General features: G+C 32.2%; 2 protein-coding genes across 5 annotated transcripts in view; one reads left to right on the top strand and one right to left on the bottom strand.

Moving 5' to 3' along the window:
• LOC129809588 (uncharacterized) overlaps positions 1–24,942 on the bottom strand; it is a 43,511-nt gene extending 18,569 nt beyond the window's left edge. For 3 of the 4 annotated variants that reach the window (XR_008752653.1, XR_008752654.1, XM_055859538.1), the window contains exon 1: positions 23,450–23,735. The gene's annotated coding sequence lies outside the window, so the exon portion shown is untranslated. Of the gene's footprint in view, positions 1–23,449; positions 23,736–24,651 lie in introns of those variants that run through there. The other variant, XM_055859537.1, reaches the window with a different exon arrangement.
• On the top strand, positions 24,268–25,440 carry LOC129809589 (probable 39S ribosomal protein L49, mitochondrial). Its single transcript, XM_055859539.1, has 2 exons — positions 24,268–24,410; positions 24,875–25,440. The coding sequence occupies exons 1-2, from the start codon at positions 24,300–24,302 to the stop codon at positions 25,352–25,354; spliced, it is 591 nt and encodes a 196-aa protein (XP_055715514.1). The 5' UTR covers positions 24,268–24,299; the 3' UTR covers positions 25,355–25,440.
• Positions 25,441–27,410: the final 1,970 nt, after the last annotated feature.

Below are 27,410 nucleotides of genomic sequence, written 5' to 3'. Positions count from 1 at the left end.
AATTTTTATTGAAGTGTTTTTTTAAAAAGACAAATAAAAACAAATTCTGAAAAATTGAACTTTCCACTGCTGAGTATTGAGAGATAATAAATAAGAATAGGGAAAAGTACTCTCCCTTCGAACGTTCATGCCTTCGATTAATGTGAATTTTCTTTTGGTTTTCTTAAGAGACTTACACATTTTTATTAAATATTACTTAGTTTATTATCAATTATTGATAATTATGTGCAAGTCTCTTAGAAAAAGTTAAATAAATTTACATTATTCTAAGGCATGAACGTTCGAAGGGAGAGTACTTTCCCCTAACTATTTTTGGTCAGCAAATTAGCAGATTAATCAGTAAAAAACTAACAAGTAATCATAAATCCCATAAAACTAAACCGAAAATGACAAGATGATTCATAATATTCCAATTTATTAAATAATTTTGGACTTTTACAATTTATTACCTCCGTTTATTTATAAACTAATCAAATTTAATTTTTAACGAAATATTGCTCAATAGAAAAATTTAATTATAATCATAGAATATACTCATAGAAAAATATAACTTATAATTTGCAACACATTGTGTATGAATTTCTTGATGGAAACGACACACAAAATAAAAATTTTGCAATGTTTCTAGTCTCTTAGAAAGCCCTTTACATTTAATTATCAAAATAACTAAAGAGACCTGTACCAAATTCCGGATATGTTTCATATAACCTCAAAGATAAAATTTCAAAATACTTTTAATACAAATTGAATTTATTAACACTTCCTTTCCTGGAGTGTTGTTTGGAACCACAACAAGTAGTTTATTATGTTTTTTATCTCCAAAAATATTATTCATACACTTAATGAAAGAAATTAACATTCCTTTGTTTGCAATATCGGACACCTAGTACCACGAAGTCCCTTGCCCTTTCGGAACTTCTCCGAGAATTTTTGTATAATACAGTGCAGTATCTTTTTCGTGACGAACTTTAATTTCTCTGATATTGTACATTTCTCTAAGAAATTAACAATAAAATAACTTAAAATTGTAAGACCAAAATAACCGAGAACTTGCAAAAACGGACACAGTTGCACGAAGGGTGGTGGTCACCCTACAAGATTGTTCTTGGTAAGTAAGAGGGCGTATTGACGTATTTACAGCTCAGGATCAACTAACGGTCTGCTGAGAGCTCACCATTGTAGAGAGTACAGTAGAACCCCGCTATAGGCCATTTGGTTCCAGATTTGACACTTGAGTCGCACTATAGTCCATGTCATTTTTTAAAATTATCAACGACTTTTAGTATTGAAATAGCTCGACGGCTTCCACTTTCTTTGCGAGTGTGGTACTTGTCCTCGCTCTCTTCATTATGGATCACAATTATCACAACTACTCAATAAAGTTTGCCAAAAATATTAAAATAATTATGACAACATTGCATGTCGCTTACTAAAAAACATAGCCTAACTTGAAATCAGTGTTTTGAAATCAACGGTCGATAAATTGTGGACTAGAGCAATGGACTATAGCGGGGCTCTACTGTATAACCTTTCTGTCAAAAGTCTGAATGCACAACGGAAGGCATGATCACTATTGGACTTTGAAAATACGCACTCTTCCCCTCACACTCAGAGAGATAACCCTAGGGACAAGGCACATTATGCACCTAATTACTGTATGGTGATTCATAATAAATGAGGGACTTCAGCCGCGGTACCGATTTGACTTATAAAATAAATGGAATTTTAAGAAATAAAAGAATTATTCGATATTATGCAATCTGTTTGAAGTTTGGCACAATTCCCTTATCTTTAGAACCTAATAGAAATAATTTATAGTAATGCTTAACTTTTAAGTCTGTTTTACACTTTTTAAATGATTTCAGTCTGAAAGGAAATGATAACGATACTATCGAATCTATCGTATCGATAAATCTACAACTGCTAGATTAAGCACTTATCGATTTTTACGCATTGTTGGACCATTTATTGTTAAATACTCCTTAAAGAATGTGGCCTTTGAGAAATATCTAATAGACAGTCGATACTATCGAAAATAAGTCTTTGTGTTACCTCGATTTTATATCATTAAACGAATCATTAGGTCGATATTATTAGAAGAATAAACTTAAAATTTTGGATGACATAGGGTAAGTGTGCCAAATTTCGGCATAGTTGCATGTAAGCGTCGAAGTCTCAAGTTTGAAATGTAATATTTTAAATACAAATTGATTTTTCTTATTCTTCTTTCTGAAAGAGTGTTGCTTGGAACCTTGTAAAGAGTTTACCGTCTTGATTTACTCTAAAATCATTCTTAATACATTTTAAAATTAATAAAAATATAGATATAGCTTTCGTGCCCTATTTCGGCCACCTTCATTCTCATAGATTTTTGCCCTACGGGAATTCTTCCAATATCTTTTTCAGGTCATCTCGTTTGTCGAAGCCACATTTTTTGTTATTCTTCTGCATTGTATAATCTCTAGAGTACGTAAAATCTAAAAGTTTATGGAAATTCGAGGAACAAAAAAGGTGGCCGAAATTGCAAGCTGGCCGGGATTTGGCACACTTACCCTACTTCATCTTCTTTTAAAACTTGTGTAAGTGATTTATCCTTCTTTTAGCTTTCAAAATCAACTTTCGGAATCCAGGAGATTTGTTCTACTGCTCAAGTTAATTCGAAAATATAAAGAACCGAGAACTATTGATACTTTTCTAGACATAAAACAAAATTGCATGAAATAAAATTGTATGAATGTACGAACGTATTAATAGCATTAACCAATAAGCTTACTTTGTATTTAATTGCTTTACACAGGTTTTTTGTCTAATTCTTTTTCGTATTCTACCTATGATGAATTATCACGACTTAGAACTAAAATTTCACTGACAAAATAAATTCAAAATTAGCCAAGTAAATTATAATTTTTTTCTTAATAAATAAATATAAAGTCACGTAGGGGAAAGTGCCTATGCTACGTACGATCCCATACTTCGTAATGTCTAAATTTTTCCTATGATTCTGAATAAATGTGACTTCGCTGTATAGGGTAGAGTCAGCCCTTTTCGCCATGTAAGCACTTTTTCGCCACCTAATATAAAACAACTAATTTAAGGCATTTAAGAATAAGTAGCATTTCAACACTCATAATATGTTCTGTTCCAATAACCCAATACGTTATTATGTCTCTTAATTAATTGAAATTCGCTTTAAAACAGGTGGCGAAAAGTACTGAAATAAGCATAATTGGGGAAAATGCATATTTTTTAATGAGATTCTTTAAAATTCTCGAGACGTATCCTAGATATATAGATATTGCTTCAAAGTATCTTTATACAAAAATTCATTTTAGTCTGACAAAAATATCACACCTTACGAGGCCCCTAAAGCTTAATTGTGGCGAAAAGTACTGACTCTACCCTATTTTAAAAACTGAGCAATGTCCACTAAATTTAGTCATTACCAAGGTTGAGATCGTACGAAGCATGGACACTTTCCCCTAAGTTTGCACAATATTAATTAGGTGGATTTTCTCCTTTTTGAATCTTGCGTATATTGTTTAATTTTCAATAGTATTACAGAAGGTGATTCTATAATTATGCTCTTTATTTTAATGCCATATTAAACAGATTATTGTGGCAATGCAATTGTTGTACACACAAAAAAAAGTGAAATACACGAGAAAAAGTATTTGCAGCAAGCAGCATGGGAAAATTCAATGCGTGTTCCATCATGTGAAGAAGAGAATTCTATTTTAGAATTTTCTTTTTCGGCATCTTTTACCACAGCAACGAACCTATTTGGCTCATATGTGAGTTGACTTTTAAGAGAGAGAGTATCGAGATGATAATTAATAAAAGGCATGACAAACGACATTTCTTATATGGTAGTTACTTGTTGATAAAATTGTAAGACTTTTCATTGAGAGGATAATTGAAGTATGTATGGTGTTTGTGGTTCATATTGGAGGAAAATTTCAATACCACAGGCCGTAATAACTGCGCTGCTATATGGTGTAAAAGAGCAAAATGAATATTTATGAATTAGCTCCCGCCTTTTGTTACACTCGCAAAGTTAGTAAAAGCCAAGACCACAAGAGAATGACGGGACAATTTAGCCATCCATCGGCAGTAACAATTGTAGCAAACAAACCTTGGGTAGCATCACGATGAAAAATGAGTGATGCTTGAATATCAGAGAGCCCCCTAACTTTTTACACTACATATATGCCAATTGTTGTGTTGGATGATATTGGCGATGAGAGCTACCAAGGCACAAAGCAGTCCAAACAAATATGTAAGACTCATCTCCTTCTTTCCACTGTATATGTGGGATATATTTTACAATATTTGCAGCAATTCTCTCACTCTCCTCTAGCATTTCTGTACTATACATAGTGCTGCCTTAATGCTATGTGTGCAAAAATGTGCTTGATCGTTGTTTTCAGTCAACGAAAATAGAGCTCGCCGTTACTGTGAAAACTACTTCAATACACCTTCCCAACTTCATTGAATGCTTTAGCTTTGCTTTTCTCATTCTCTTTGCCCAACATTTTCGCTCTATGGCTGTAGCTTCCGAAATACCAATTGTGCAGATCTGGTACTACATACATATACTAAGCCCCACACAATATGTTCAACAAATGGATGAAATTTCCACGCAAAAATACTAATAAAAGGGGGTATGTTTAGAAAGCAAACAAAGAAGCTCTGCTTTGGCTATAGTATATCGCTCTGCTACCAAACACTTTTCTTCAATCGCTTTGTATTAAATCACCAAAGAACGAAGGAAATTGAAAACTTATGAAAATTCCAACAACAATATATATATCACTGAGTTTCTCTCAACCATTTTGCAGCAAGTCTTTTACAAAATCTAATACACTAAACACAATGAAAGATATCCAACAGCAGTTACTCACAAGAATGCGCACGTCAGAGAGAAGAAAAATTGTCATTGCAGAGATAAAGGTATCATGGTACATGTACATAATGTATATGCTATTTATCATGATGAATACCAGAAGGGAGGCGAGAAAATCCCAAAGGGATTTCCAATGTACAGTTCACTCTTTGAACTCGACACTTGATTGGGGTGGATTTCCTCCCTCTACGCACTAAACACAAAATCAAGAGTGAATTAAGGGTTCCTTTTTTTATATCACCCAAAATGTTTCATTCATCCTGAAGCTCATCAATAAAATTTTCTGGCTCAATAGACCTTACAAATATCTATCTAAAAAAAACTAAGGCAAAATATATCGTATATAAACAAAATAAACATTAACATTAACAATAAATATTAGCTAATTCGGAAGTCTGAACCCCTTTAGGGACAAAGCTCTTTTAGGCCAGTTGTTGAAAATCATAATTGCAGTATATTGACCAGTAATTTTAGTAAAATTGCGTAGTAATTTTAGTAAAATTTTAGTGCGTAAAAATAGTGAAATAATTCTTGACAAAGACAAAATTAAGACTTCATGAACCATCCTGACAACTTAAAGATTAAAGTGATATCTGATAAATTTTGCGTTAATTACTAACCGATATGATTTTTTTAACGAACTAAGGGCCCAATTAGACTAGACTATAAGACTAATCCTCAAGAAAATTTAGAATGCTAAATTTTACAATAGTAGATTAGATAAAGGAAATTTATGCAAGTGGTTGACACTCTGGGATAAATCTTTACTGCCAAATTTTACAAGGTAAATATTCTCGAAGATCAGTCTGAGTCTATTTTGGGCTTTAAACCGGTCTTCAGTTTAGGACTAGAATTTCGAGCAGAAAACTGCGCAACAGGGTGGAAGCCTGAAACAACAGGACTCCTTACCCAGAAGACAGGGGTCCATCAAGCCTAATAAAAAGTGGAGCTATTTTTCACTTTTCCTTGTAAAAATCTTGCAGATATTGCACCGCGTCTTAAACAAATTTGCTAGTAGTTCTTGTATTATTTCGGCGAACATTATGAAATATGCATATTTAGACAGCTTTCAATGTACGATATCGAAATATATCAGACTGATAAGTCAATTCTCTTTAGGAAAAAACTTGCCAATAGCCTTCAGTGCCTCTATGCAAAAACGTATGGAAAAATGAAATGTCGAGAGGCCCCTAGGTTTATCGTGATTCGCGTTGTAGTATTCAGTAAGGCCATCTCGTAGACGCAAGGATCCTAACAGTTCTAGAACCAATTACAGCCATTTTCTATCCGCCACCTGGGACGCGCCCAAGGGTATCCCAACCATACAGAAAGATTCTCCAGAAAACCTATGCAAGTCATTGTGAGGAGGCTTCGACCTCGGTGCAAATTTAGGACAAGGTGGCTGAATTAAATTCGGAATCTTGCCTTAAAGTGCCTTAGGATTCGCGAACATCTTCCTAAAGTGGCAAAAGATCGAGAAGCGTGAGCTGTTAACCTTGATGTCATGGACCAGCGAACCCAATAAGGATAACCGATTGAAAATGATGATGATGATATTAAAATCTAAATGGACCATTTACCCTTAACTGATTATTGATAGAGGAGGAAGTGGAGCACCCTTAAATTAAGGCACCTTTGAAATTGAGTCTTTTTCTCCTATTTTTGAATGGAACTAGACCGTATCATGATATAATTTGGCTCCGTAAACCAATTGTGAAGCTGAATTGTATAATAATAAGGGTCAGTTTTATTTAAAAGTAGGACAAAAAAAATACAATTTTAAAACTGCCACAATTTAAAAGTGACTCACTTCCCCCTACTCTTAATATCCAATTATAAGTCAAATTTTTTCCTAACATTTTAATGACAATAGGAGATTAGAGAAGTAAAGCCATATGACTAAAGCGGCTAAAGCGGTCTTCAGAAGAGGTTTCCACAAGGTAGTACAGTTTCCACAAGGACTGGATTTTCTGAACAACAAACAATATACTGAGATTTCAAAATATATTAAGTCTGTTGTTATAAATATACAAAAATTAGTAAAAAAAAAAAAAAATCACAAGACACTGTTTGTTGTAAAATAGCTAAGATTATTGGAGAATATTGACTTAGGATTGTCGCTTTTACATTTAAAGACAGTTGATTTAGAAAAAAAATCGGCAATTATTTGCTGTTTAAAAATTTAAGATCATCGGTAACTAGGCCAAACCCTTGGTTTGAAGACTGCTTTAGGAAATGGAGTTTAAACTTCAGTTTGAAAGTCTGAATTCCGTAAATTCTATGCTATTAAAGTACTCTGAAAAAATATCTTTTTAAACAGACTAATGTATCTTGTCCAAATTTTGTCAATGGGATGTTGTATACCTGTTTGAAAAAAACTTTTTCTCATATTTAATGTAGAAAAGACATACTTTTAACAAACTTTAAACAAGATTCAATTGGCCGCTGATTAAATAAAACTTTTTCATCGTCTGTATGGAAGAACGTCCTTTTCACAATTTTTTCCTGTTAATTTGATAAGACATTTTTGTTTCAGAGTAGTTAAGCCATGTAGTTAAGTCTTAAATCTAAAACCTGTTCGACAAATTTGACTGATACAAAAATATCTTTTTCATAGCTAAAGTACCCCTAAAGAAGTTTAACCTTATCACGTTATAATACATTTTAATACTTTTAATGCAATTGATTTTAAGTAATGAATTTACTTTAAATAGAAAGTCAAATATTAAAGTTTTTCTAGCATTTGCAGAAATACATAAACTGTTAAAAAAAATTACCTATTTTCAGACTTTAAACAGGTATTATAGATATTATATTCAGTTTTAAAAGTTGGTCAGGACAGGACTTAACTCAAGTTTTCCTTGAATTATAAGAGAGAGACGGCATGTTTGAGACACTATTTCTATGTTTTGACTTTAAGGCAATATTTCCAAAACTCAGTTGATTTTGGTGTTGGAGTTGATTGAACACCAAACGTATGTACCATTCACACCAAATTAACACCAAGTTTTAAATCAATGGTGTTGTATGAACTGCTTTGGAGGTGTTGTATTAACTCCACCACAGAAATGTCTAAAATGGTATAATAGTAACACCATCAATTCTCTATAAAGGTGCTGTCGAAACGCCAAGCGGTGTTCTTCACTATCCTTCGTGCGCTCTCTTTGCTCCCCACTGCATCAGTAACAAATTGGCCAGCGAAGAGAGCGGAAATCATTCTGCGCTTTATATCATTTGTTTATTGTGTTAATTTTCGGAAAGTATTTTATTTACTGAAAATTTAGATAATATTTCCGTGACAGAAGTGTTTTTTCTTTTGTGCCAATTTGGGTTTTCCAGTGAAAATTGCGCAGAGATTCCCTGGTGAGTGTGCCTTTTGATCAATCATTTTTATCAGAAAATTTCCCCTCAGTACAGTAGATCTCCAAAATCCCAATTATTTATTTAATATTGTGGTTATGCATTTTTACTGACATTTTTTTGAAAAATTTCAGTCAAAATTGGGCGAATAATCCAAGAGTCTAAAAAGGGCAGTACGGAAAATGTGGAAGTATTATGATCAACGAAATTGAAAAAGTACGAGATTTTTAGAATTATGATCATCATCATAATTTTCAACCGTTTATCCCTTTGAGGTCGTGGAGAATTTTACCGAGGTAGGTAATTTATATAATTTTAAACAAAACTTATAGTTCTACAGTATGCACAGCTTTTGTGTCGGTTGCATTCAAAATCAATTTGTTTACATTTTGACAAAGTAACAAAGGAAATTATTTTCTTGGTAACTAATTTTTCTCGTTTTTAACTTTAATTATTTCATTTTTTCTGTCTCATATTATAGTTAAAATAACACGGAAAATTCTAGAAAAATAAAAAAAATGATAATTTATTAAAAGAAAGAAAAAAACTGTTGGAAATTTCAAAAAAAAAGTTGTGCTTATTCGGAGAGGGAACTTTCAAAAAACGTACCGAAACTGTGCATATAGAGAGACAGCACTCTACTAATTTCTTTTTTAATAACGTAAATTTTTTATATCAGGAAAATGTCATAAAATCAAAATTCACATCCCTTTCTTTCTCAAAAGCTTAGCATATGTCTATCTTACACTTTCGAACTCTTCTTCTTTTTTTTGAACATCACACCAAATTTAATTTAGTTCAATTTTGGAAAAGAAAGAGTGGGATAGGACTTATGTATATCTTGTGAGAGAGAAAGAAACGCGGATTTTGATTTCTTGAAATTATACTGAGCTAAAAGGTGTACCGTAAACATAATTATTTATATTGAGAAATATGTATAAATACCTATCCATATATCTATTAATTATTTGACATTATTTTGTATTCTCTTTATTTCTAGATTAATTTTGATTTTGAGGAGTTCTATGCTGATTGCAAGCCTCTCGTGAATTGGGAAAAGATTGCTCAATATATAGAATTTCCCAGTTGAAAATTTCCAAAGAAGAATACAACCCCACCAACCCAGGTACATTATAAAAACAAGTAGGTTTTCATATACTAAAAACTTCTTTCTTAAACTTTCTTAATTAGAATATAATTAAATGAAAGAAAATTAATTTTATATTAATGTTGTAAATTCTGATTTAAAAATTTTTAGAATTAAAGGTTTTAGCATGGATACAAAAATTGTGTTTTATTTATTTTATGTCGATACGGATATGGATTTCGATATGGGAGCATTTTCAAAATTCGTTATATTAAAAAAAAAAAAGTGGTGGAAAATTCACACTTTTATTGGTGTAAAAAGAACACCCATATTTTATTGAGATGGTGTGAAACAAAATCCACAATGGTGTTCCAACAACCCTAAATTTGGTGTTAATAATTGGTGTGAAATTGGTGTAATCGGAAACCCAAAACCGGTGTTGGTAGCTTTTTTGGCACCAATTGGTGTATTCTGAACACCGAATTGGGGTTAGTTGATTTTGGGGTTGAGGTTGGTGTGTCCGGCAACACCAATTGGAGTTGTCATTCCACTAAAATTTCTCTGTGTGTAATATTTACACCGATTTCGGATCAATACTGCAGGGTAAGATAAACATTTCCAAAATGTTGTTTTAATTTTTTCGGATTTCTCTCAGTGTATATTTATTTAGGGAAAACAAATAATTAACTCGTTTAGTAATAAACAATTAAGCATACTCAAGACTTAGTGGCATCCGAAACCCTGAGGTTTAAGCATTATCCACATAAATATAATTAATTATTGTGATTGACCGAAGCTTTGAAGGCTTTCTTAAGCTCTAGTTTTGACTAATCAGTGAACACGATGAAACAAATATTTTGTGAGATTAAATATTTAATTACATTTGGATAGAAATCAATGTCGTTCAAGTTCTTTAATTTCGCAACAAACATTTTTGGGAAATTATTCCTTTGATTGTGTTGAATACAAATTTCATCACTTAATATTTTGTTGTTGTTTAATAATTAGAAAATAAGACAAGAGTTAACGTTTATAAATAGAGCAATGAATTAGACGAATCATTATAGTTCAACAATTGTTTTGTAGATCTAAATTACATTACATTACATTAAACCCCAGCTTCCTTTATAAATATGAGAAAAATTCGTATATCAATGTAGCCCCACTGCTCAATATACCCCACCTGCCCCTACATGAAAAAAATGAACTTCATAATATCCTATTATTTTCTGTTTTTCTGAGTTATATATGTTGAAATCCAAAAATCATATCAGTATTTTTTGGTGCTACTTCAAGAAAATCTAAAATGTTATGGACTAATACTACGAATACACCATTAGTCTAGAAGAGACTCAACCTATTAACCCTTAAAGGATGAGAAGGTTAAAAATAGAGGGTCTGTGAAATCATTTTTCTGACTATATTTTATAGGAAAATATAATTTTAGATGGTCGTAGGAAAACTTTTTTTTGGAGTCATTCGTTCGGTAATTCGTTCTTAAAGGGTTAAAGAACAAATATGTCACGTGTTTTACCATAATTATAAACGTTAGATGGTTTAATAATTCGAAGAGTATCCAGCCAAAATTTCGGAGTGTTTCACAAAAAAAATTCGCTACGAAATATTTAATCTGTTTACTGTAAACAATTATTGTGGGAGTAAAAAAACAAAACAGTTTAATTTTCATGTTAATGGTTTTAAGAAATATGTAATAGTTTTGGCACACTTTTCAGATAAGGAAAATTTCATGAAATCAAAATCCACACCCCCTTCTTTCCCAAGTGTTTTGAAGATAGCTATCCCACAATTTGGTACTCTTTTTCTTCATTCGGACATCATAAAAATATTCAATTTAGTTCAATTCAATATGACCAAGGTTTAAGATAGAAACATGCAAAATGTTTCAGAAAAGAAAGGAATGTAAAATTTGATTTTGTGAAATTTTCATGATCTAAATAAGAGTTGTGCCGGACACAAAAAGAATGAAAAAAAGTTTTCTTAAATATATGGTTCAGCTTCTTTCATAAGTATGCAAAAAAATCGTATATAAATGTAGTCGTACAGCTCAAAGTAGCCCCACCTCCTTTATTGCCGAAAATCTTTCGAATAAAAATAAGAAATTAAGATTACTTTATAAGTTAGCTATATGCTATAATAGAATGTCAATCTTAATTTTATGGTTCTTTAAAATCGTTTCGACAGATCATAAGTAATCTCGCAATCCTGCTCTGTAAAACTACAAACAATTGAAATCGGACAGAAAGAAATCCATTCTAACTACAAAGAAATGTCAAAGACATCGCTTGTCATAACAAAAATGAAGATATTATAATTTTGTTTTATTTGATATTTTAAAACTTTCTATTTCTACACATGCCCTCCATATATAGCTCCGAAAATAAAGTATACGTATTGATATTCTCATCTTTAAAGTAAAAAAAAAATCAAATCCAGGATAAAAATACAACAATTTTTTAATGAATGTCTCAAAGGTGCCCAATTTATGTCTGAACCTGTCCCGTAGAAAAACTGAATAAAATACCACTTTGAGTTTAGTCTTCCTATAAAGTGTTATGTATGTTAACTTATTTGCATATAAAATCCTAAATAGAACCATTTGTAAATTAAAAAATATATTTGATTCAATTGAAATAAAAGTTTTAAAGTTAAACTATTACTAAAAGTACCTCAACGGCCTTAGAGGGGAAAATTGTTAAAATAAAACGCTACATAACTTTTTCCTGGTAATGTTCGCATATACATACAAGAACTTTTATTGCCCATAACTAACTGAAGGAAATGATCTCGAGAAGAGAATGAAATGCAAAATCAATAAAAACAAGAAATATGAATAGCAACAAATCTGACATGTTTTAATTTATTTTATTAGAATTCTATTAGTAAATTTATTAGAATACTTCTAATTTTTATTTAATATATTCCATTATGGAGAACAATTTCAGTTCAATCCCACGTTTTACTTTAAAAGTATAGCATAATGTCCAGTTACCATAAAACGATATTTAATTAAATAACCTTGCAGAATATCTAACCAATATCTGTATCACCAGTTTATCGCTTGACTAAAAAGAAAATTTTAACTTGGGGTGCATAAGGATATGCGGAACCCTCTTATGTGATGTTTAAAAAAGTAGATGACAATTTAAGTCCTGAATTTTCCTGATTATTATTGATTAATTTCATATGCCTTACAAAATTGTTATGTTGTATAAGGGATGAAAATTGTCCATTATACTTTTCATCACAATGTAAAGCAATTGACAAATTGCCATAGAGAACCCCTTGTGTAAAATTTTTAAGGGTGAAACAGCTCCATTTCCATCTCAATTTACATTGGAAATTGCTGGAGGAAGCATGAAAGGACATTTAGTGAGAAATTGAGAACGAGGACAAGCATGACCTCAAAATCGAAAAATTAATAATGTAGCACAAAAGCTCCTCCAAAGCTTTATCCAGAGTAAGTGGAAATACATAGAAATTTGTTGTATCACACATATATATATATATATATATATATATCTATATTATATACATTTCCCCCCAGAACCTTACTTTTCACATATAAATAATGTAGTCTCGTTCGATTTTTCAATTTTTTTTTTCCATTCACAGTCTATCATTCACATCGACACTTTTTCAGTCACACTATATATACTACTATTTCTCAAGGTTTAAGAGCCGGTGAGCTTTTAAATGGCAAAAATACAGTTATATTGGAGTTAAGTGAGAAAATAAGCACACAAATACACTCATCATTAGAAATAGAAACTTACATTGAAGCAAAACTTCATTTTGATCAAATATTGGAAAATACCAAGTCGGAAAATTAAATAACTTTGTAGTCAATTCATCACTTTTGGTGCATCACTTAAACCTTATGTTAGACTAATAGAATGCTATTATTCTTTAATATATTGAAGAATGTTTTATTTGCAACGCTATATCCACGAAATGACGAACGCAAAAGCTCTTCACTTTCGTAACATTCACGGTCGCTGTTTCAGCGATGTAAAAGCAAATATACATAGCAAAGTTGGTGAAAGAGAAAGAAAATTTGTCTCTCATGACGCCATTTCTACATATTTGTGAAACCAACAACATTATGCTTGAAATTCATCACTATTCATTCTAGCATTTTGGAAGAAATTTAATTAATCTTCATCGATTGAATTATATGCCATAGGTATCCTACATATTTTTCCAATTAAAAACACGATAATTTCCTTCTTCTCTTTTTAGATATAAAAGCTTAAAGATCTTTCTGATTTAAATTTTTTCTTTGCAAAAGAACATTAGGGGAGGGTGGGGCAGTTTAACGACGGGGCAGTTTCAATTTTTGCATATTCTTCTTATTCCTTTGAAAGGAATAGGATAAATCCACTATGTTATTGAAGAGATAACTGAGACCCATGTTCATAAAAATAATTAAATTCGTGACGCTTCTAGTTTAAATACTGTAATTGATTTTATAAAACTGCATCAAAATGCAACGTTTTGTAATGTTTTATTTTCAACAATTTCTGAACTATTGCACTTATCTATTGAAGCAGGGGCCTCTCGACATTTCATTTTTCCATACGTTTTTGCATAGAGGTATTGAAGACTATTGGCAAGTTTTTTCCTAAAAAGAATTGACTTATCACTCTGATATATTTCGAAATCGTGCATTTAAAGCTATCTAAAAATACATATTTCATAATGTTCGCCAAAAAAATACAAGAACTACGAGCAAATTTGTTAAATTCGCGGTGCAATAGCAGCAATATTTTTACAAGGAAAAGTGAAAAATAGCTTCACTTTTTATTAGGCTTGATGGGGCCCTGATTGACGTAACATAATTGTATTAAATTACCAGTGGTTTTATGATTATTATAAGGCATTTAGCATTGAACGAAATATTATATAAGACGGTTCTGACAATTTTCATTTGAGTTCCGAAAGTTCGTGAGGGACAGATTCATGTAAGCACACGGAGAAGGTTCCAGTGCCCAACAATTTACTTTTTTAATCAAAATTAACTTAAAATAATCATTGAAAACGTTTTGTAGCTGTTTGTTGTTGAATAAGTTCGAAATTATGGAAAGTAGTATTTCCTAAAAGTTCATTCAAAAAAAATTTAAAAATGATCTTTCAGTGTTTTTTAAGTGCTTATAATATATTTTCAGAATGTTTTCAGCAAGATATTGTAAATTTTTTTTACTATAATAAAAATTCAAGACTTTAAAATACGATTATAAAACAGTTATACTAAAAAGGACATGTTCTAAGGCGATAGAATGATCCAACAATGTACACAATTAGCTTAGCACTACAAAAGACATTTCTTTCGTTATAAAAATTCAAATAAAATTGCTCAATTAATGAGAAATAGGCTTGGAAATCTTTGGCGATATTTTATTTTCTCTATATGATCAATTAGTTTTCAAATTCTATTATAAAGTTCTTGTTCGATTATATTTTTAGGTTGTTGAGTCTTATAAGACTTCAAAATGGTAATTTTAATCAATTCTGGTATCGCAAGTTTCCTATAATATCTCTCTCAAAAATTGCCCCGCAATGGGGGACTTTCACACATTCTGCCTTTCAAGTGAAATGAATTTCTCCACAATAGAATAATGAAATTAAAGGGTTATTGTTATTATTTTTATTAACCTTAAACCCAACTGCAATTCACAGAATATACAAAGTTTTACTTCTGTTTATCATCTTTTTGCAAAATGGTCCCAAACTCCATTTTGCAATTTAGGAGTGAATCTGCCCCACCCTCCCCTAGTTGGAAAACTCCGATCGATTTACAATATTTGAAGTAAATTTGTCCATTATATAAATCACTAAAATACTTTTTTGAAAATATATATCTATATATTTTTTACTTTCGCAACTCTGAAGAAAATGTCCTGTTAAACGGAAAAATGGTTCTTTTTCAAATTTTATCAAAAAGATTTTGTTTTCCAGTTTAATAAAACTTTTCCTTACATTTTATACGGAAAAACATGTTTTTGACGAACTTTAAACAAAATACAGTTGACCGCCGAGTTGACAAAACTTTTCCATATTTTGTATGAAAGAACATCCTTTTCACAAACTTTTCTTGTTAATTTGACAAGACATTTTTTAGATGAGCTTATGCAATGAATTTAAAGTAATGGGGCACAACACTGACTCGCTGTTGGTATTTTTGTAATACAGAGGACTAACTCAAGCAGGTTGATTTTCTGTCATTCTTATTCCAAAAAGGTTTGTCAATTATTTTGAATTACAAACCGCTAATTCTTATATTTACGAAAAAAATAAAAATATATTTAATAACCTAAAAACATGAAAGTTTAGAGTTTAGATGTTTATGATAAAATATTCTACGAAATAGAAAATAATAAAGAGTTTTTATTAAGATATTTGCGTAAAATAATTATTTACAACAAATTGAATAATTGATGTTTCTTAATTGAATTCTTAAACTGAATTGATCTCCTGTAATTTTCAAAGAGCGATTTATTTCAAATTTAAAGTTATACTTAAAAGCATTTAAAACAAGACAGTGATAATACTTAACACAAGATCGTGAACTTTTATAGAAAATATGACATGTTATTATATCAACTTTATACGACATTCGTTTTTAGGATGTGCACTTCAATATAAAAGATCTGTATAGAAGAATAGAAATCAGCTTTGAAGATGGTTTTAAAAATTTACCGCTTAAAAATGTATGTCAGAATTAAGGGGAACGACTACCAAAGAAAGTCTTTTGTAATTTGATACTCTTGATTGAAAGATTTTGATTAGTTTCATCAACATTTAGAAATTTATATTTTTTTAATTAAAAAATTAAATCTTTGATGTTTTTATACACTTAATAAGATTGTAATTCAAAGCACCAAAAATTATATATATCGACTCAACAAATTTTATCTTCATAGAATTATGCATTTTGTCATTAAAATTTAATTACTTATTTCTTAATTTTTCCTTTCCTTCCCGAAGCTATCATTTAACAAAAGTTACAGGGGAATAAATAAATATTTTCCGAGAGCAAAAACTTTATTTTTAAACTTTTGTTCTATTCTTTAAACTTTTTTCATCAGTCTTTACAGAAATCTTTCACATAAATTTATAAAGAAATGAAGACAGAAATAAAGCTCAATTTGTGTTACGCATAAATAAATCATCTAACGATGAACTGCAAAAGTATTAAAGAAATGCTGACGAATCCTGAATTGTATTGCAACAGTTCATAATTAAAAAAAAAACAAAAAAAATCATTCTGAGATCCTTTAAATGTTCTACAAAATGCTGATTCTATTCTGACAGTTAAAGCATGTACAGTTTTGAAAAGTTGTGGAACTTTAATTTTTCAAGGGTTAACCTTCCAAATGTTATGGATATTGATTCTTTCACAAATATTTCAATTTAATATTTTACGAATATTAAACTTCCTTCCACTCTTTTAGTGTACAGGTAAAAAGTAAAAATTCTCTATCGTTTGTGATGGGGGCTTCATCTTTGAGGGAGTTTTTTGTTTATGTACAATTATTATAATTTTAAAATGTAAAAACCGACTTCACATTTTAAAAATAAAATGTGTAATAAGAATTTAAAAAAAGAATTTAAAAGTTCCATTAGTGTTTCTCATAGTCGAGAGAGAGAGTGCAGTATTCTTTTTAGGTAAAATGATTTGATTCTAAACACAAAAGTCATTATACTTAGTATTTGCTTAATCATTCCATCAAATTCGTCATCATCCTCAAAAAGCAGTTCGTCCAAAGTAGCTAATTGTGTTAACTTAAAATGCGAAAGCTCATTTCTTGCTTGTTATAAAACAATGCTTTTGTACTGGAAAATGTTACATGAAATTGCCCTATAGACAGATTTGTACCTAAATGCAGTAACATTTTCATCCTAATTTTTAATTAGCTCAAAACACTTTTCTAAATTTCAAAATTTCTCTAATGAAGTTTAATGTGTAAAGATCTTATGATTTTAGTAAAAAATAATAGTATCATTTTGAATCTTTCGCGTCCCTCTCGGAAATAAAAAATCTCGTGAGATCCACCTTTCCGAAAGGCTTATTTATTTCGGTAAGTTGTTAACTGTTATATAATTCAATTATATTCAATTTATTCAATCTTCAAAAATACGGCATTTGCAGTATTTATACTTGTAGAGCCAGAGCCAGAGTCTGTTATATAGCAGTGATAAAAAAATTTGAGAAACTTTTTCATACCTAAAAGTGATACTTTTAAAGGATGTGTGGGTCAATAATTCATCACCATTCTCAATTTCAACCGCTTAACCCTGGGATCACGGGCCCAAAAATTGTAAATACGTTATATTAATTCAAGCTTTTAAGCATTTAAAAGTACATTTAATCTATATTTCCTGAAATCTTTTTAAAAATTATAATTCAGTCGTCGGGACCTAATAATCTTCCTGTTAACAGAATGATTAAACTCTAATTTCAAGGAAAGAATTTATGTTTCCTTGATCACAACTTATTTTATAGGACAAAATGTGGTATAAAGTGCGCCAAAAATTCCTAAAATGATAATTTTTTTAATACAAAATTCACCCAAAAATACAAATTTTATGTTTTCAAAAATTCTTTGTTCGAATAAAAGTTTAACTCTTCTGCTAACAGTGAATAAGGGGAAATGGGGCCACATTGAAAACACTATTTTTTTCATATTTCTAAAGGAAGCTGGACTTTAGCGTAATGTAATTTAATAGACAAGACAATCGTGGATCTAAATTAATTTATGATTATGTCAAGCTTCAATTAGATATATGCGAAAAATAATGTTTTCAGTGAAGCCCCAGCTCAATGTAGCTCCTTCTCACCCTATTTGTTTTTATTTTCAAATAAATGTAAGGGAAAGTGCCCAGGTTTTGCACGGTCCCAACCCCAAGCTTCATATGACTAATTTTTTCTTATATTTTTCAATAAATGTGACTCATCACGTCCAAATTTTAAAAACCAAGAGAAAGTGTCCTGTTTTCCAAATATATTGCGGAGTCACATTTATTCTGAGTTATAGGAAAAATTTAGTCATTATGAAGCTTGGGACCGTGCAAAGCATGGGCGCTCTCCCCTTCTCTAAGTAATCTTGACCACCGGAAAGTAAGTTATTTTTTTTCAAATGTTTCCTAAAATCGTATTAAAATTGTTGAATATTTAAATTTTTGAAAACAAATTTTTGGAAAATTTACTTTAAATATTGCACTTTTATGTTTAAGAACTAGAATCGATTAGGGTTTCAAAAATTTCTGAATCTTTACTGCACGCCTAATCTTGGTTTGCTCAATGGCACTTGATGCAGATTTGCCTGATATAAATATAAATTGAACTTTATAAGATTATCTTCACAGCAAAATTATTTAAAAACTTTAAATGTTCTTTGATGTTTTATTCCTCTCTAAGGATCTTTACTCCTATACGGGCTTCAGACCTAAAGCCCAAAATAGACACAGGGATCGACTTAGGGATCAACCCGAAAAATGAGGATTGGTGTAGATACACTTAGGGATCAACCCAAAATTTGGAGGCTGATCTTCTAAATTCCTGAGTTCTAGTGAAATTAAAGGGATTAGGCGACATCAGCGCCAGTGCTAAAAATAAAAAAAATGTTTTTGGGTGCTTTTTGAAATGTCAATTGGGTGAAAAAACATGGAGAGTAATGGTATGCAATATCGCAAAATCTTAAAATGCGTTAAAATTGGAGTAATGGGAAGGTCAGAGGGGTGAGCGTGCATCTTTCTGTACGAAAAATCAATTGATATTGCACTTAAGAAGTGTTTCAGCAATCAAAGTGTGGAGATTTAATAGAAATTTACGCTGAAAACGCTAATCCTTGATCCTAAACCCTCAGTGTTGATAGTTTTTGCTGATCCTTTACCGCGAAATTTTTCGAGCTGAGTATTCTCCAGGATCAGCCTGTGTCTATTTTCGGCATAAGGGCCTTGACACACTTGAGGATTAGCCGAGAGACGGATTCTTCGCGTAATTATATTCGAAATAATGGTTAAACCGCATTTCTATCATTTTTCACTAACCCGTCTCTTGGTTTAAGTCTCAAGTGTGTCGAGGATCTAAGGCTTATCTGTAAGGTTTAACTTCTCTAATTTTTTATGAGTCGAACATATTTGGAAAATTTTGCCTCAGAAATGGACAATTAGGGGGAATTAATCTTTTTGAATCAGAAAAACAAATTAATTTGGTTGCTATTTAGGATTTTGCGACCTTCGGAAACTAGGCTAAACCCTCTAGTCTGAAGACGGTCTTACAGAAGATTTCCGGGAACGAACTGGATTTTCTTCCTCAAAAAATGTTGTAGACTAAGCAATAGGGGAATTCTTTCAGGCTTCGCACATACTCTGCCTTTGAACACTTTATATTTTTCCCGTATTCCTTTAATGAATCTGACCAATCTGACCTAGTGGTAATATATTTTAATACCTGTTTAGAGCCACACATATCTTGAGAAAAATTAGGTCAGATTCGTTACAAAAATATGGGAAAATTATGATTTTTTTGAATCCAGAGTGTGTGCGAAGCTTGAAAGATTTCCCCTATTCCTTTTCCCAGAGATTTTTTAATTAATTTCGCAATTATATACATCTCTTTAAAGAAAAATGCTTATTTTTAAGTTGTTTGATAAAAGCATTATTTGGGCTTTAGAACCTAATTTGGAAGGATTCTCCCTTGGTGATTTACTTTATTTTAGCTTTTCACCAATATATAGATCTTTCTAATGTTTAACCCTTTAACGACGAGACACATTTTACGGACTGAAAATCAACAATAAAAATTAAACTTGGAAACATAATCAATGATATGTCTTTCATCTAACCTTGGAAAGTCCAACAGAGTCTCATTCGGTGTATTTTGTGCTTCTATGAACGATAGGGACAAAAATAGCCCAAAAATTTAAGTAATTTTTCTGACAATACCAATGAATAATATTTTTGGCTTTAATGAAAAATATTACGTATGAGTATTGTAGTTTTTATTGCCAAAAGGCTTTTGCTTAAAAAAAATTGGAAGTATAAAAAATAAATAAAATCAGTTGTGAATTTGAGAATTTAAAAATTCGCCATTTTTGAGCTTAAATATTTACTACATAGCAAATAGCTAGAGACTTGCAAAAACTATTCTAGATTCCTTCAACCTTCTACTTTACAATTATGTACAGACATAAGAAAAAAATAGCTTCAGGTAGTCAGGAAAAATTATTTTCTTTATGGGACACCGGTGTTCCAATCGTCCTTAAAGGGTTAATCTTTTAATTTTTAATGTTGAAAAATTAATGAAAATATGCTTTATGTTGAGGCATACCCTGAAGACTATGTGAGATTAATATGAAATTGTCGCAAAAAGCATGAGATTTCATACTCAGATATTTCTTCATTACCAAGGATTAAAATTTATTCTCAAACAGTTTACGACACAAAAATCATTGAATTGTTGACAAGAAGCAAATAAAAACAATCTTATGTTCTTCTGAAAGATATATGCACATGATTGTATCTATTGCTGTATATATTTCTCTAAACTAGTTTTATTTATAAAATTCAAATGTCAAAACATTTCTTTTTTTGCTTGTGACAACTAACCGCCAATGAATGAATTTAAGGCAAAAAACTTTCCTATCTATTTTCCCCAATGTTATCAAAACTCTAATCGCATAGTATCGTATGGAAGTTAAACTAAAAAGGGGGTTGAAAAAGCTCTATCTCTCCCAACGCATGTAATCTGCTGACGTGGGTTGTTTTAACTCAATTTTACCATTGAGCCTACATTAGATTCCATTTCACAATCATTAATTATAAACAATAGAGGTAGTGGTGAGAGAGCAAAAAAAAATAGTCACCAGAAAGTTTTGCCAGACTCACAAAGCACAGCCTGAATATTTTTCCTCAATACTCAGCATTATTTTATCTTTCACATTCAGAATTGTGTGGAGAGTCTTATATTTTGTTAGCTTGCGCTTCGTTGCCTTCTCATCATCATCATACTTTTATAATGTTGCTATGCTATATGTATGTATATCATTCTATGTAATATGTATGCATATATACATCGAATACATTATATATCTCACATATGAAATTGTATACATTTTTAATGATATTGATAATGGTAAAAGAATATATAGTGAAAAAAGAGATATGCATATAATTATGCTCTGTTTCAGTTGTCTTGTCTTAATTAGGATAGAATGGCTCAAGAGCAATAACTTCAACATTAGTATTTTACATGAAAAATCCTCCCCTGTTTAACATAACTTTACGACGTAAAGTATAGCATTCGAGAAGAGTTAGATTCAGTATTATTCCTTTTTCTCTTTGCAAGATCATTTTTGCCAAGATATCACACGCCCAAAACAATATCTATAATGTTCAATTAATATCCAATTAAAAATCAATTGAATGATGATATGAAGTGACAAAAGAGGTTTTATTTATTAGAAACTTATCACTGAAATTGTTCAATATATGTGAACAAATCCTTGTTAGAAGGAAAATCAAAAAATCTATCACCTTTCAATATAGAGCTTTAGAGATGGTAATTACGTAATCCTAATGTGTATCATATCATTTGATGAATTTATTTTTAGCTCTCTTTCTAAATTACCTTGACATGAAGCTACAATAAAGTGGGCGGTCTGATAAAAGTCCCAATTTATTTTCAAATGGAAAATCATTAAAAAAAACATAGGGGTCGAAAAAGCTTTTGGGCAAATTTTCTTAATTTTCCTTATTGGGAAAATAGGGGTAAGGGTAGGGGTAGGAGTAGGTTTTGAAACCCGGAATTTTTCCTTCCAAACCTTACTTAGGGGCAGTAAGGGTAAGAATTATAAAACATTGTCAGAGACTCATGCTGAAAATGGTATGAGACTTTAACATAGGGGTATTCAGTCGATTTTCAGGTAGGTTTTTCCATATATTTTTGTATTTTGGGGGCTCCTCTTGTGCTCTTTCATTTGCACATCTTTCATAGGCTTCACGGTGTCCCTTCCGATCATGGGTATATGACTGTATATGTGCCCTGGCCATCCCATGCGATGAAAAAAGACCAGAAGACAGAGTGAGACAAGAGTAGTGCCAGGGCGACAGAACTGTTGCCACTGCCACGAATTTGCTCGTAAAATGGGATAATTGTGTGGGCTCCTCGGAGACGCCAACGGAGATCTTGTTGAATTGGCAGAGAGATAGAGGAAAAGCTCACACAAAGTCTCCCCCAAGCCATGGGTTCACCCTCAATTGTGTTTATGTTGCGATTAACCGGGGGTGACTTTTTTCACCATCTGTTTCTGCGCACACACGGAAAATCCCCTTGGAAACTGTTTTTTTGGGGGGGTGGAAGAGACTACAGCAATTTGGCGTGGATGTAGCTTTTCTTGGGTAGGGTCACGGAGGTGTCCTCATTCAAAATGCACCCTTCACCCACGCGCTTTGGCTACAACCCCCTCCTAGGGGTTAATTAAATACCAATATTAACCCCTCTATCGAAAACATGTTAAGCATTTATTCTCAATCGTGTAGATGAGCCTCAAAAATGGGTGTAAATTACCCATGATAAGTGGCCCGAAATGTAGGTAACCCGAGTGGAGAAACAATGGAAAAATTTTTCACAGCTACAAATGTAAAATTATAAAATAAAAGCTTCCAATTGAAAATTCAGCAAGAGTGAGTGAGAGCGAGATGGTGAAACGCAAAGGAAAAATGCTGTAAGAATATTACCATATCGCTAAGTCGCTATGGACTGAAAACAAAAAAAAAAATAATAAAGCACTCCTCACGGGAATACTTATATTTTTCCCACTTTTTCAACTCCAAAAAGCCATAATGCAAATGTAGTTGGCCGAGAGTGACTACACAAAACTTGATGACGCACCACAAAAGTGCGGGATGAAAATCTACTCTCGCAATAAGGCATCGGCGCCTTCTCTCCTTTTGGCTGCCCAACACTTTCAAATAAAAAAGTGCTCTCTACGCCAATAATCACAAAATCCCAACCAACCACACACGAGAATTATGTACATTTTATGATAAAATGCTAAATGAAAAAAAAAACCTACCGTCAACAACGCCACCTATTCACTGCGTCGTCGCCCGTAAAAAGCTACCATTTCCCGTCTGTCAAAAGGGGTTTATTTTTTCCTCAATTTTCCCCAAATTCCCGTTGAATTCCACATAAAAGACACATGAATTGCGTTTGGGGCACTTAGCACTGCGATATTCACTCGAAAAACTAGCAAAAATGGGGCATTTTGTGGGGGGAAAGTTGAAATGAAAATACACTTAATATTGTACTTTATGCACAAGTCCACAAGTGATTCTCTTCTCTTTTCCTTCGTTTTCGAAACAGCAGCACAGCCAGCGACTGTGGTGTACGCATACAACCAAATGCATTCAACACCAACACGACGCGGAGGTTTATCCAGGGTCGATTTGTGCTTTTGGACAGCAAATCCTACCAATTATTGCTGTTTTTGGGGGTTGATATGACTTTTTCGCAAGATTTTTTTGAAAATATTGATAAATTGTACAACAATATATTTAATTTGTTGCAAAATTCCCATAAATACATCTCTCCAACATTGAAAATTATGTTTCTCAAAACTGGGCAAAATGTAGGTATTTTAGTGGAAAATCTTAAGCATTTCCCTTCTAAACACCTTCAAAACGGTCCAGTGGTATCCACTGTATGTGAAAAAGGCGAATATTTTCGCGCGACAGATACAGAAGTTGCGAATCATCCCCTATTTTTGCACCCCTTGAGTGCTTAGTGCACATATCACCTGAATACCTCCCTGTATTTTGCCAACTTTTCATCACTGTGTTTCTCTTTCACACACAACATAATGTGGCCCGCGTATGTGTGTTGGTTGGTATACCTCCGCTCTGTCATTTGAAGCAGTATCAAAAATGGCGAATATTGTGTGCTTAAACAAATTGAGAATTTTATCTGGATTTTCTGCCACATGGAAAGGTTCTGGAGGTGCGGAAATGATGCTGGGGCATCTGAAGTGCCACGGGGTAAGTGTTTGATGTGAAAAATTCATCCAACAGGGGGTAGTTTAAGCATAAAACACCATTAAAAGGGGCAAGTGACGTCTGGGTAGTGAAACCTACGGAGGGGTTCCGAGAATTTCAATAGAACCGACTACGTGAAGTGTCAAAGAGGAGTGAAAAAGGTGAAAATTGGGCATTTGATGTTGGAATGGGTGGCATTTTCATCCCCCAAAAATGAACTACAATAGCAAATAGTTGTACTCACGCAATTCCTGATGGCTGTAGAAGTTATTTGGTGGTAAAAATATATGAGGAATCACCACGACGAGACAAAATAATTTCACTTTGTATACCGGATGCAGTTGTATATTGGTGTTTGTATTTTCGCGTCACCCATACTACCGCAGGATACCCCGTGATTGGTGGATTCCTTGAAGTTTCCCTTTCCACTGCATTTTGTCTATTAAACGCAATTTCCGCTCTTGCAGATGATTGGTCAGCTTGCCGGAAGTCAAGTGCGCCATTCGAGTTTCAGATCGTCGCCACAGTTCGGCCAAATTGACGATCATCCACCGGTGGAAATTGCAAAGAATCCACCCGAATGGAAATTCGTGGAGCGATTGTTGGGTCCAGTTACAGTGCCAGCGCCCAGTATCCGCCCAAATTACCCTTCCGGCTGGCAACCACAGCAGCCAGATGCCCAAAATCGCGATTACTTTATCGCTCGCACGAGAAATCACATGCTCCCTGTATATATGACGGAAAAGTTCCGTGGCTCGAAGAAGGTAACAAAGGTGAGGAAAATCCAAGGCGATATTTGGAAGTTGGAAGAGGAATTGAGGCATGTGGTGGAAAAAGCTGCTGGAAAGAAAGTCCTTTCGCGAGTTAATGAAATGAGCGGACAAATTGAATTCACAGGAGCTTATGTCAATTTAATAAAAAATTATCTTCAGGACAAAGGATACTAAATATCACTATCCTTTTTTTTTCTCCAATAATTTTTACAGAATAGAAAAATGTTTTTGCAAAAAATAAAGAAAATTGTCCTAGAAAATATTTGTTTTTCTCATTCTAAAATTTTAGTTCTTTTATAAAGCTCGGCGCCTCCACTTGCGTGGTATATATCATCGATAAGCTTTAACGGCCTATGGTAGTTGTGATTCTAAAATTTACATTGAGTATTTTTTGGTTCAATTTTTTCATGAACTGCAAATATGTAAAAAATATCATTTTAGTATTCAAGCCTAAGTCCAAAACGGAGTTTTAAATGGTAAATAAATTGAAATAAATACTAATATATTCGTAAATTTAAATTTTGTGTTTCAGAATCCGATATTCAGATTTAATAGAATTGAACCTTTGATCGTACTTGAAATTTACCAAAATGCGTATCACCACTTCCTGATCACAAGGGATTACTAAAAAATACTTCCCTGTCCGTCCGACCGCTCTTTGGAGCTTAATAACCCCCAAACTAACCCGATAAGGGCGTAGGGACACCGGTGCCCTAAAAAAAATCCTACAGCCTTCTATGTTTTGCTCAAAGAAGTCGGAAAAAGTGATTTATTCTGAGCCCAAAATTTTGACCCTCTTGTGCTTAACCCTTTAAGGACGATTGAAACACCGGTGTCCCATAAAGAAAATAATTTTTCCTGACTACTTCAAGTTATTTTTTTCTTATGTCTGTACCTTGGATGATTAACTAACGGATGGAGCATTTTAATTCAGAAGTGGTACATTTTTCTTAAATTCTTTAGAATTTGTAAGTCTTAGATCCCACAAAAATAAATATGACACGAAATGGTAGGCACATGTACAGAGATGTATCAAAATGCTCCGCCCTGGTCTGTACATAATTGTAAAGTAGAAGGTTGAAGGAATCTAGAATATTTTTTGCAAGTCTCTAGCTACTTGCTATGTAGTAAATATTTAAGCTCAAAAATGGCGAATTTTTAAATTCTCAAATTCATAACTGATTTTATTTATTTTTTATATTCCATTTTTTTTTAAGCAAAACCCATTTGGCAATAAAAACTACAATACTCATAAGTAATATTTTTCATTAAAGCGAAAAATATTATTGATTGGTATTGTCAAAAAAATTACTTAAATTTTTAGGCCATTTTCGTTCCTATCTTTCATAGAAGCAAAAAACATACCGAATCAGACTCTGTTGGACTTTCCAAGGTTAGATGTAAGACTTATCATTGATTATGTTACTCAGTTTAATTTTTATTGTTGATTTTCAGTTCGTAAAAAGTGTCCGTAAAAAGACTGAAAATCAACAATAAAAATTAAACTGTGAAACATAATGACTGATAAATCTTACATCTAACCTTGGAAAGTCCTACAGAGTCTGATTCGGTGTATTTTGTGCTTCTATGAACGATAAGGACAAAAATAGCCCAAAAATTTAAGTAATTTTTTGACAATACCAATGAATAATATTTTTCGCTTTAATGAAAAATATTACGTATGAGTATTGTAGTTTTTATTGCCAAAAGGGTTTTGCTTAAGAAAAAAATTGGAATATAAAAAATAAATAAAATCAGTTATGAATTGGAGAATTTAAAAATTCTCCATTTTTGAGCTTAAATATTTACTATAGCATTAGCTAGTGACTTGCAAAAAATATTCTAGATTCCTTCAACCTTCTATTTCACAATTATGTACAGACATAAGAAAAAAAATAACTTTAGGTAGTCAGGAAGAAATATTTTCTTTATGGTACACCGGTCGGTGTTCTAATCGTTCTTAAAGGGTTAAAGGGCTTAACAAGATATCAACAAACGGTTTTTAGCAAAGGTTAAATGTCGATAGGTGGCTAGAAGCTGGTGAATTCAAATACCACCCTCCCCTTCCATCCTGTTGGAACCGGTGGAACTCTACCAATTTTTTTTCTGAAACTCAGTCCCTATGGTATGGATCGAGCTCAAATTTTAGTTTTGCTAGGCCTCGGAGCTTTTAATAAAATAAAGTCAAGGTCTCATAAAACCCCGAGGTAAGAAGGAATCTTTTTTTTTC

Source organism: Phlebotomus papatasi, chromosome 1 (assembly GCF_024763615.1).
Source record: "Phlebotomus papatasi isolate M1 chromosome 1, Ppap_2.1, whole genome shotgun sequence".
NCBI lineage: Eukaryota > Metazoa > Arthropoda > Insecta > Diptera > Psychodidae > Phlebotomus > Phlebotomus papatasi.
The sequence above is the reverse complement of the archived record's forward strand: the minus strand, read 5'-3'. Positions and strand labels throughout refer to the sequence as shown.